Genomic DNA, 12,271 nt, shown 5'->3' with positions numbered 1-12,271 from the left:
TAGAACTGCGAGGAAGCACGTTCAAGCCATGTAGGCAGTGATACTTTATAATGGTGATACTTCATACAGTTTGGATCTGAGACTCCTGGCTCGGACAGGAGTCAACTGTCTGCCTGGAAGGCCCGATGGGTGGGGGAAGTAACTGAAGTGCCTGTGGGCAGGTTGCTTTGGCTGGTATCTTGTGGCCTCAGTGACACAGTGACTATTGTCAGAATTCAGAGGGCTCAGGAGAAGGAAAAGGAAATGTGCTAGGTAAAATATGAAGGGTTGTGCCAACATGAGGAGGGAGACCCAGTCTGCTAAGATTGTGGTGCATAGTAAGCTGTTTTGACTAAAGTTGGAAACATGACTTCCAATTTCCTATCAGTCAGGAACTGCATTAGGATTTCCCATGGCAATGCTGCCCTTTCCATGTCTATCTCTGAGGGATCTTAGTCAAAAAGCTGAGGAGCCACTCTGTGTTGTCTACTGTAACCCCACATTTCTCTCATCTTGGATGTTCTGATGGTCATCTTTACTTCCTCCCTGTGGTGCCTAGATAACTGCCCCTCTGTTCCATGAGGGCTGCTCTTGTCACATTCTCCAGTCACTTCCAATTATCATGCCCAGCTGGCTTTAGCTTTCTTACCTTTGTAATGTCTCAATAGGCTTCACCTCAACTCACTACTCTCTTTGCCTTACATGCTCCCTCTTCCTGGTTGTTCACAGGCATCCTTCCTTCTAGCTTTTTATCCTAACCTTGGCTTTCTTTATTAGTCTTGTTTTCTGATTCTAACTCTTTGAGTTGTAAATGATAGTGTGTAATGATCCGTCCTGTCCCTTTAAGAGACAAGTCATTCCCACTCCCTCATCCCACCAAGGAAGGTTGATCTTCAGCTTCCAGCCTGAGTCCCTTCCTTTTCCATCTCCCTCTCAAAGAGACAGCTTCTGTCTTTCCCCACTTCTCTCCTTCCCTCTCTCTGTTTCTCTCTCACACACACTCTCTCTGTTTTTCTCCCCTCCCCACATAACCCACTAAATAAATATCCACCCTCACTCTGCATGGTGTGCCTATCCATGTCTCTGTCTCTCACCCACAATGTGGCTCCCTGCCTGGGATCAGCCGCCTTTGGAGACCTGTGGCATGGTCTGGTGGCATGCCCATCTGTCTATTCTGCTTGTAACTTGGGAGTCAGACCACATGTCATCCCCTATGACAATTCTTCTGGTCACATAGCTATGGTGGTCTCCCAAACATGCTCATACACACTAGTCATTCTTTTGTGAAATTAATTGAACTTTAACTTACTTGTTTGGTTTTCTCACCACCAGCAGGTAAACTCTGAGTGAGCAGGGATCCTCTTTCTCATATTGTATCTACAGGAGGCCTGTGAGTCTCACAGATGCTCAGTAATTTTAATAAAATCAGTTAGCTTCTTTAGCTTATGTTTCTAATTCTTTTTTTTTTTTTTTTTTTTTTTTTTTTTTTTTTTTTTTGGTTTTTCGAGACAGGGTTTCTCTGTGGTTTTGGAGCCTGTCCTGGAACTAGCTCTTGTAGACCAGGCTGGTCTCGAACTCACAGAGATCCACCTGCCTCTGCCTCCCAAGTGCTGGGATTAAAGGCGTGCGCCACCACCGCCCGGCTATGTTTCTAATTCTTAAAGAATGGATCTCTTGATGATTTTAGAAGTACAAATTGATCATTGGAGAAAAGTTCTCAATCCAAACCATTTCAGAAACAACAGGAACAGCAAAACATCAGTAATTTTTTGTTTTATTTTGTTTTGTTGTTTTGTTTTTCAAGACAGGGTATCTCTGTGTAGCCCTGGATATCTTGAAACTTGCTGTGTACACCAGGCTGACCTCAGAATTCAGAACCCAGAGATCCACCTGCCTCTGTTTAGCAAGGCATGGGTCACCACTACCCATTGTCATTTTATGTGTATGAGTATTTTATCTGAATGTGTATTTGTGTACCATGTGCCTGTAGTGCCTATGAAATCCAGAAGAGGGCATTGGGTTCCTCAGAGTTAGAGTTAAAGACTATTGCGAGCTTCCATGGAAGTGCTGGGAGTTAAACCTAGTCCTCTGGAAGAACAGCCAGTTAGTTAACAGCTCTTAAGTCATTTCTCCAGCCCCCCAAAATGCTATTTTTTTTAAAATAAATGATTAAGAATTATAGTTATATTACCCTTTTCTTTTTTAAATCATTAATATAGTTCCTAAACCTAGAAAAAAATTTGCATAACATATGAACAGAAAAAAGTGAGAGAGGAGAGGAAATATGAGAAAATCTCAAGACAGAGGCAAGATGTTCAAGAATTCAGTGGAGGTGTAGGAAGAGTAAAGCAGTGAGCTGGCTCAGTCCGGAACCCCAGAGGTCCAGGATTTGGAGGCACCAAATACTGCAGGAATGGCACTAAAGATGTGAGGTTGTCTGTAGGTTCTTCTTGTGGAGCAGCTGAACCTGTCTACCATCATTTCATTTGCTTTGTCCTTATGATATTGAATCTATTCCTCCTTTTGACCAGAGGAAGTGGGAAGTAAACAAGGAAAGGCCTGAGCTGCCAGGCAGAATGGAGAGAGATGTGTGGGAAGGAAAAATAATAAGTCAAGGTCTGAACCTGGAGCAGTGGGAGGATAGCTAGGGCTGCCTCCCGGGTGTACAGGGAAGGTGAACAATCGCTTTGTCTTTATTAATAATTATAGCCACCTAAAATCAGCCTTTTAGCTCTGCCTCAGCAACTAAATTTCTTGTGAACTAGTGAAAAAATACTATATTAGCCAGTAGTGTGTGTCTGTTATCAGACTACTACCTTCTTGGAACCAGAGCTAAGCCACCGGGCTATAGGCTAATCTGACTCCATGAAAATGAATTCTGGAGTTACTGGGACATCTGGTTAACCTCCTTGTCACTAATGGGCTGTGTAAGAAGCATAGTGAACTTGTTTGTATCCTTCCAAAGAACCACAATTTATTGGACAACAATTAATTCAAAAGCTACATCAATTTTGTTCACTTTAATTCACCAACTACTACTATTACCAGAATTCTTATGATCTGGCAGCTCTAGCTAGTTGAACTTGGCCACTCATCCTCAATAGGCTAATTAAACAGACAACTAATAGTAATAAATAGAGACAGATCTGTCTGATGTAGCCACACTGGGAAGAGGAACAAAGAGAAGAAGGAGAACTAGGGAGAAAGAGAGGGACATGCTTGGGGCCAGAAGCCAGCCAGCTAGCCAAACAGGAGAAGCAGGAAAGTAGGACATATAGAAAGAAAAGCAAAAATTCCTGAAGCAAAAACATAGATAAAGAGAAACAGCTTAAAATAAGAGCTAAGCTAAGGCCGAACATTTATAACATATAGTAAGTCTCCATGTCATGATCTGGGAGCTGGTTGGTGGTCCAAAAGAAAAAGTCTGATGCACTTCCCTCAGTGTGACAGTCAGTTGGCTTTCTGTTGCTTGCAAGATGGAGCACTCTCAGCTCCCAGCACCACCTCTGCTGGCATGCGGCCACACTCCCTGCCATGCTGATAAAGGACTGAACCTCTGAACTATAAGCTGCCACTCCAAGTGTTTTCTCTATAGTATAGAGTTGCCGTGGTCATGGTGTCTCTTCCAGCTATAGCAACTCTAACTAAGACAGTGATCTTATCCTACCACTTAGGCTTGGGCTAGAGTAACTCAAGTCAAAACTGGTTTTTTGTTTGTTTGTTTGTTTTTGGGAATGGTGAGAGGGCTTAGCAGGTATGTCTACTTAGTCTGAAAAACTGAATCCCATCCCTGGGATCCACCTTGTGGAAGAAGAGAATCATCTCCCACTAATAGTTTTCTGATCTCTACCTAAGTGCCATGCCATGCATGTGCCTCCCAGACAAGCATGCATACAAATTAAACTTTAAAGATATAATAAAAAACTCATGTGTGAAATATTATTTTAAGATGTTGCATTTGTTTATGCTGTGGAACATGTGTTTAATGATGCAACAATGTGTTGTACTCTTGAATCTTGTATTTGTTGAACTCCGTGAAGCTATGTTACTTTGCCTATCTACTAAAACACCTCATAGGTCTAATAAAGAGCTGAACAGCCAATAGCCAGGCAGGAGAAAGGGTAGGCAGGGGTGGCAGGTGGAGAGAATAAATAGGAGACATCTGGGAAGAGAAGATCAAGGGAGCAAGAAAAGAAGGAGAAGAGGAGGACATTAGGGGCCAACTACACAGTCAGCTACAGAGTAAGAAGTAAAGAAGAGTATATGGAATAGATATATACCTTTACATAGTATACAGAAAGGTAAAAGCCCAGAGGCAAAAGGTAGACAAGATATTTTAAAAAATGCTGGCTAGAAACAAGCCAAGCTAAGGCCAGGCATTCGTAAGTAAGAATAAGCCTCAGTGTGATTTATTTGGGAGCTGGGTGGTGGGCCCCCAAAAGAGTAAAAAGAACAAAAAACAAAGATTAAGAAACAACCACCAATGCCCTTGCTTTAGAAAATGCAGTATTTCAAGGCTAGCACAGCCCGAAAGCTGCTGTTCTACACAGTCGAGGACACAGCCTGTGTTCACACTCATATAACACAGAGAGAAACAGAGAACATGAGAAACAAATTAAAAAGGACCAGAGCTCATGCAGGACCTTGTCTGGCCTTGGAAGAAAGGGCTGCCCCTCTCCTGTCTGCTGGGACGGGAACTGGAGGAAGAAATCGACAAACATGGCACTTCAGACCATGACTTCGCATAAAGCATGAGGCTCAGGTCGGGGGATTTAAGGACAATTCTGCCTGCAGCCTGCTCACTGTTGACTCCTGGTCAGATGCCACTCAGGGAGAATAGAAGATTCTGGATAATCTTACAGAAAAAAAGCCCCCAAATCTTCCATCTGACCGTTCTTCAAAGAAATGGCTGGTTCCTTATGTAATAGCTACAGAGTAAAGTTCATCTCTCAGTGAGGTTGGCTATATACTCAACTTCCCATTCAAGTCTGACTTTCTTCTTCACTGTGAACAGACAGGGAAAGACTATCTGAAGAAAGCCTTCCTTTTCTAGAAGTGGCAGGCACCAAGTCAAATAAAAGCAACAGAACACAAAAGAAATAGATCTCAGCCAGAGCAGGGAGAAAGACAAAGGCCTCAATCTTCACAGAGCTAGGCTCTCACACTTCTGAAACAAATACAGGATGCAGCCACATGAAGGAGGCGGTTAGCAAATAAGAATGAGGGCTTAAAAAAGCCACACATGCCACAACGGAAAGGAAACAGCTCATACCTGGTGAAGCAGTTGGAAGAGAGAGTCAGTGACTTGAACAAGGAGGCAGACCAAGAAAAGACAAGAGGTGGAAAGTAAGAGAGAAAAGATGGAGTCTTTAGGAGTCTGACTCAGGCTGACTGACTAGACAACAGGAGTCCCATAGAAAGAGAAGTGAGGGAACGCATCCAGGCAGAGGGGAAGCACTGTACTGGACAGACACGGGCCTCTAGCCTGCGGAAAACCCACAGCACATCATTGAAAATGCTGTAGAATTGATGATCAGACATGACAAAACAAGATAGTATAAGACAAAGCATCACTGAGGCCAGTCTGGTCTATAAAAGTGAGTTTCAGAACAGCCAAGACTGTTATACAGAGAACCCCCCCATCAAAAAAAAAAAAAGGCAAAAGCCTTCATATAGAGGCTGGACAAGGCAACTCAATAAGAGAAAGAGTCACAAGAACATGCCAAAGAGTCAGATAAACCTGCTGCCAATGTTAGGAGTGCTACAGAAACACCATGCTAACAGCTATATCATATACACAGAGGATCCGGTGCAGACACATGCAGGTCTCGTGCTTGCCACTTCTGTCTCTGTGAGCCCATATAAGCCCTGCTTAATTGATTCAGTGGGCCGTGTTTTGCTTCTTTCTGAAGGAAATGGAGGGGGAGCGGAGGGAGGGGAAATTGTGGTTGGGCTATATTGTAGGAGAGTAGAATCTATTTTCACTAAAACAAAAAAAAAAGGGGAGGGGGGAAGAAAAGAAAATTCTTTAGAATACCCATGGTAAGGAGACTCTGCAGATATCCAGGGAGAAAGCAAGTACCCCATGCAGCAGATGAAGAAGTGCCAGCAATGCTGGAAGACAAGGTAGCAATGTTTTTTTAATTAATCAGGTTCTGTGCTCAGCTAAATTAGTAGCTGAGTGAGAGGCTGGCATAGCAATATTTTCAGGCAAACGCTCATAAAGTGGCTCAGTGTATCCTGAGATAAGTGACTGCAGTAGGAAAGCAGCTACCCATGAAACAGGGCTCTGTCTCGACAAGGTTCAGAGGCAGGTCCTGGAGCATGGGCGGAGAGGTATCTAGGAAGCAGCCCACACCGCCCATAGGAGAAAGAAAAATGACTCCCAGGGGAAGGGTGTCCCTCTGAAAAAGAAGTAATACTGTGTTTATAAAAACTCATATATGGGTTAATCTAGAGAAAGTTTACTCTACTTGATAGGAGTTTGAGAAATTTCAATATTCTTCTTTAAGATAAAGCAATTGTTAAGCCAGAAAAAAAAATGAGGCTCTAGGTTCAATCCCAAGTATTGCAAAATAGCAAACAAAATTTATAAAATAAAATTTTGCCAATCCATTTGGTTCTTACCAAGTGTGACGATCACATTTCAGTTGTGTAAGGACCAGGAGTAGAATGGTGGCTGCTGGCCATTCTCCTCCCGACAGCTCAGCTTGACTAGCTACAGAATCCCCCAGGCAGTTAGTTCCCCATTTGAATGTCATTCTCGTCTCAATAATTTTGCAGAGGAAAGAGGAAGAAGAGAGGAGGCGAGGAGAAGAACAGATTCGCCTCCAGGAGGAGCAGCGAGCCAAAGAACTCTACTGGACCCTGAAGCAGGCCCAGCTGCACTGCCAAGCCAGTGAGAAGGAGGAGCGCGAGTGGGAAGAGCAGTGTGAGTTGCGCCAGGTCCCAGGCCTGGGCCTGCCCCACTTTCCCCACCCAGCTCTCTCCCCTGTGCTTGTGCCTTACCATCCCCAGCCCCCTCCCCCACCACCCAAGGCTTTACCCATGTGCATGGCCCCACTGGGCTAAGGGCTGCACACACAAGGAGTTTACGCACCGGCCATGGAGATGTCTCCCAGTAAAGAATGAGATGTTACATTTACTCATTTGGCAATAATTTCCTGACTCTACGCTGTTGTTTGACTCACCCTTCTATTGCTATGAAGAAGCACCAGGACCAAGGCAACTCCTATAAAAGAAAGCATTTAATTGAGGACTTGCTTACAGTTTTAGAGGCTGAGTCCACGACCATCATGACAGGAAGCAAACAGGTACAGTCTGGAGTAGTAGCTGAGAGCTTTAAATCCTTACTGTTAGGAAGCAGGAAGAAGTGGGGGTGGGGCAGAGACAGACAGAGACAGAGAGATAGGCAGATATAGAGACAGATAAACAGATACACAAAGAAAAATGAGCCAGAGAGACAGAAGGAGGCAGAGAGAGACACAGACAGACGGAAAGACAGACACAGTCAGAGGAGGAAGAGAGACAATCACACACACATGCACACATACATAGACAAACATGTGCGCACACACACATACACACACACACACACAGAGAGAGAGAGAGAGAGAGAGAGAGAGAGAGAGAGAGAGAGAGTGGGCCTGTCATCATGTACTTTTGAAATCTCAAAATACACTCCCAGTGACGCACCTTCTTCAACAAGACCATACCTCCTGTGGTGGTTTGAAAGAAATTGGCCCCCATAGGCCCATAGGGAGTGGCACTATTAGGCCTTGTTGGAGTAGGTGTGGCTTAGTTAGAGGAGGTCACTTTGAGGTCTCAAATGCTCAAGCCATTGTCTCTTCCTATGGTTGCTACCATGATGATAACTGACCAAACCTCAGAACTGTAAGCAGCCCCAGTGAAATGTTTTCTTCTATAAGAGCTGCCTCGGTCATGGTGTCTTTTCTCTGAAGCTCTAACCAATAAAACTCTAAGACATGCCCCAATCCTTCCAAAGCAGTTCCACTATGGACCAATCACTCAAACATAGGAGCCCATGGAGGCATTCTCATTCCAACCACCACAGCTGTGTTCTGGGGACTTCAGATATTGATACTTACAGGCCTTATGTTAGAGGTACTTCCAGTCAGCACTGAGAGATACAGGAACTTGAGGGAGAAATGTAACAGGTACTGTTGGAGCACAGGATTGACTGTCCTGGTGGTCTCCAATGGAGTGTATGAAATGAACCCTGGTGGTGCCTTAGGAATAATTGTAGTAAAAAGCACTCTGAGGATTTTTATTTTTATGTGTATGCATGCGTGTATGTGTGTCTGTGTCTGTGTATGTGCATGTGGGTACCTATGGAGGTCAAAAAGGATGTCAGATCCCCTGAAGATGGCATTATTGGTGGCTGTGAATGTCCTGACATGGGTGCTGGGAACCAAGCTATGGTCCCATTCAAGAGCAGCAAGCATTCTTAACCATAGAGTTGCTTCTCTATCTCCAAAGAGAGCCCTTTAGATGGAGGCCAGCATGTGCGAAGGCACAGTGACAATGGGGCACTGCAAGCTAAGACACATCGAGTATGGAAACTCTGGGGACTATCTGATGCAAGAAGTCGAGCGGGAAAAACAAAGAGGAGCCAGGTTTGAAGGGTAACATTTTAACAGTGCCCAGGAGTTGCTGAGACCAGGTATACTGCCACATGGGCACAATACAACTCTTAAGATGTCTTTCCTTACAGAGCCTAGACACCAAGGAGTAACACACAAGGCACGGTCACATAAGAGGCATCAGGGTCAGTTGGAGGTATTGGAGTGAGGGTAAGGCTCAGGCAGGAATATTTATTTGTTGTGAACAGTTCCAACGGGTTGTTGAATGTGGGCACTGACTCCTGGCTCCTCTTTGTTTTGTCTGGCCTCTAAGGTAACTAGGACAGGTGGATGCTGGTCCAGGTGTCATGACCTGGTGTAAAAGCTTCTCACTGGAGGCAGTGGCTTCTGTTTGGATGGTTTGCTTATGAAAGGTAAACCCTTTACTACCGCCAGTAGCTGGCTGGCCTTGGGAGGGAGGGACAGCCCTCCAGCAGCAGCAAGTGTGACATGCCAAAGCATTAGAAAAACAAAGTAGTAACATGCTTGACCAGTGCCGGTGAGCAGGACCCTTGCACAGTTGCGTGCAAATGTGTTAGGTCAGGGAGAGGATGAATGAACAGCGGCAGCATGGGGTGTGGGTGTTTTCAGTCTGCATTACATATTGTACCGCAATGAAAGCCCACGGTAGGATGGAGAGGTGGGAGCTTCTCAGTATTCCTTGGCCATATGAATATATGCCAGTTTCATTAAATGGACCTTTTCGGAAAATTAATTTGCATATCACAAAATTCATCAGTTTAGAATTTACAATTAGGCACTTTTTTTAAGTACACTCACAAAACTGTGCAGTTCTCCCACTATCTAAGCAATATAAAATCTTATCACCTCAGAAAGAAAATGTAACCATAGGGTGTACATGCATATGTGTGTGTATATGTGTGCATGTGTACACGTAGAAGGTGAATGTTAATGTTTGATAGTGGGTGTCCTCTTCTGTTCTTCTTGCTTCTCTTTTGAGACAAGGTCTCCATGGACCTGGAGCTCACTGATTGACTAGTCTGACTGGCCAGTGAACCCTATGAATCTTGCTTGTCTGTACCCACAGGTCATGTGCTTGGGTGACAGGTGCAACCTGCCACTATGCCTAGCTTTTACATAGACACCAGGAATCCAAGCTGGTGTCCTCATGTTTCCACAGCAGGCGTTTGCCATCTCAGTCAACGCCACAGTCCAGGTGTGAAAAAACTTTGTTGAGGGTTTTTGTATCGATATTCATGACGGATGTTATTCTGTACTTTTCTTATGGTGTTGACAGTCTAGTTTGGGTTTTAGAATAGTCTGAATGTCAGTGAATGAATTCGAGAGCATTTATTTTCACCGCCTTTTGGGAGAAACTTGTGAAAAATTGGGGCCGGGCGGTGGTGGCGCACGCCTTTAATCCCAGCACTCAGGAGGCAGAGGCAGGCGGATCTCTGTGAGTTCGAGACCAGCCTGGTCTACAAGAGCTAGTTCCAGGACAGGCTCCAAAACCACAACCCTGTCTCGAAAAACCAAAAAAAAAAAAAAAAAAAATTGGAATTCCTGTTTAAACATTCAGTAGAATTTCCTAGTGAGCCCATCTAGTTCTGGGGGTTCTTTGTGGAAATTTAGTATCTTCACTTGGGTTGAACCCTTGTTTTTTGAATAAATGCTTCCTGGAGTCTTTTCAAGCTTTTGATTACCTTTCAATAATATTGTGAGAAAGTCCATTCTGAACATTTGGCAGTGTTCTTATTGCCTGTAGAAGAGAGGATGGTCAGAGGTTCTTTTCAAAAATATTTCTTTTTCAGTATGTGTGTGTCTGCAGAAGTTGTTGGATCCCCTTCATGTGAAGTTATAGGTGGCTGTTTGTCACCTGATATGTGCTGGGAACCAGACTCCAGGCTTCTACAAGAACAGTACATGCTATTAACCTCCGAGTCATCCCTTCAGCTCCAACTTTAGAGGTTCTTAATTTATCTTTATTCTTGACACCCTTTATATTTATTCTATCTCTGTCTCGGTCTTTCTTTTTCTTTCTTGCATTTTGTTTCTGGGATGTATCTATAGTTGACAAAGTATGCACGAGTCACAATGTAGCCACATCCTAGTGTTCATAATGGGCCATAATGAAAAACAAGGCTGGAAAGATGCGTTGAAGAGGAAGCTAAAGGGGAAAGCTAAAGAGGATGCCATTCATCTAAATTCAGAACAGAGGAAGAGGCAAGTGGAAGAAGGAGAAATGTCAACATTTACGTTAAAAAACATAGTGAGATGTGTAAGGTGAAGCTGCTATGTCATTGCAGTGAGCATTGGCTGGATAGCTTGACCTCTGAACAGTGACTTCAAGCACATTCTGCAAGGCTGGTTATTCCTGCCTTGTGAAGAGAGAGGACCCAGGCTGGAGCGCTTCTTCAAAGCACTTGGGGTGGAGACTGGAACCCTTGTCCTCTGAGAACTGCCTGATTGTAGCTCAGTGTGCTGTGTGGCAGCTGAAACACCTCTGGGAAACTGGAAATATGTGACAATTCAGGCTCTCTGGTTGGAGACTCTCATTTCATATTTTCTTAAAGAACTGAACTTAGAGCATGCCATTCAAATCTAGCAATCCATTCTGCACTCAATTAACTTAATCTGAAAGATATAGTGGGTCATTAATCTCTCAGGAGCAGCAGTTTTGATAAAACAGTCAAATTAAATTCTCCAACTGAGAAAAAAGGGAAGGGTGGCTCTCGGTATCACTTGAGCAGAGCGTTAGTTACTCAGCTCATATCTTAGAGGTCTGGCTTCTGAAACCCTCTGGATAGGTCAGCCAGGGCAGTGTGTATAATGATTTTCAACTGTGAGCTTGTAGGGGTGTGGAGTTGGAGACTATTTAGTTGGTCAGAGACTTTGAGAGGATCCAGCAAATGAAATTATTCATAGAACCCAGACATTTAGTATTGCTTCTGTGAGGTTAAAATGTAATGAGGTTTGGCCATCTTGAGTAGGAGTTGTGGTCACTCTGGGGCCTCTGACTGTGTGCTTTGGGTTACGGCCCCAAATCAACCTCCTACACGCCATTGCCTCACTCCTGGCCTGGTTGCCGCAGAGGCTGAGAAAGACCCTTTCATTAGACCCACTGTACTGTGGGTGCATCTACCTCACTTGCTTTCCCAGACTTGGATGCTTGCCTTTCAGTCTTCATAATATTTATTGTTAAAGGCACAGATTTAGGCAGGTGTCATGGCTCCAGCAGTCTGAGTCACAGGACATCTTTGAAAATGGATACCCTTGGCCGGGCGGTGGTGGTGCACACCTTTAATCCCAGCACTCGGGAGGCAGAGGTAGGCGGAGTTTGAGGCCAGCCTGGTCTATAAAGGCTATTCCAGGACAGACTCCAAAGCTATAGAGAAACCCTGTCTCGAAAAACAAACAAACAAACAAACAAACAAACAAACAAAAAAGGGATATCCTTGATATAGCCTCTCCAAAGGCAAAGGAATTTACTCTTTCCCCAGGTTCATTTTTAAGTTTCCTACTGGGAACTCCTGATTCTACCAAGACGTCACCATCCTCTCCACTAATCAGTCCTCTTCCTGCCCCAAGAAACGGACTATTTCTAAATGGTGTGCTCAGTCCCCAGAATACACAGTCTATCCAGTAGGCATTCTGGACACATTTAACGCATAGCTCTCTGCCAGGCTCTG

The 12,271-nt window shown here is 44.3% G+C and overlaps 1 protein-coding gene across 2 annotated transcripts in view; it reads left to right on the top strand.

Annotated features, from left to right (window-relative positions):
• The window catches only part of Sh2d4b (SH2 domain containing 4B), a 58,103-nt gene that overhangs the window by 20,509 nt on the left and 25,323 nt on the right, over positions 1-12,271 (top strand). For both annotated transcript variants that reach the window (XM_057770553.1, XM_057770552.1), the window contains exon 4: positions 6,763-6,910. In XM_057770553.1, coding sequence (XP_057626536.1) covers positions 6,763-6,910 — 148 coding nt within the window. The remainder of the gene's footprint in view (positions 1-6,762; positions 6,911-12,271) is intronic.

The sequence above is a fragment of the Chionomys nivalis genome, chromosome 5 (genome assembly GCF_950005125.1).
Source record: "Chionomys nivalis chromosome 5, mChiNiv1.1, whole genome shotgun sequence".
NCBI lineage: Eukaryota > Metazoa > Chordata > Mammalia > Rodentia > Cricetidae > Chionomys > Chionomys nivalis.
The sequence above is the reverse complement of the archived record's forward strand: the minus strand, read 5'-3'. Positions and strand labels throughout refer to the sequence as shown.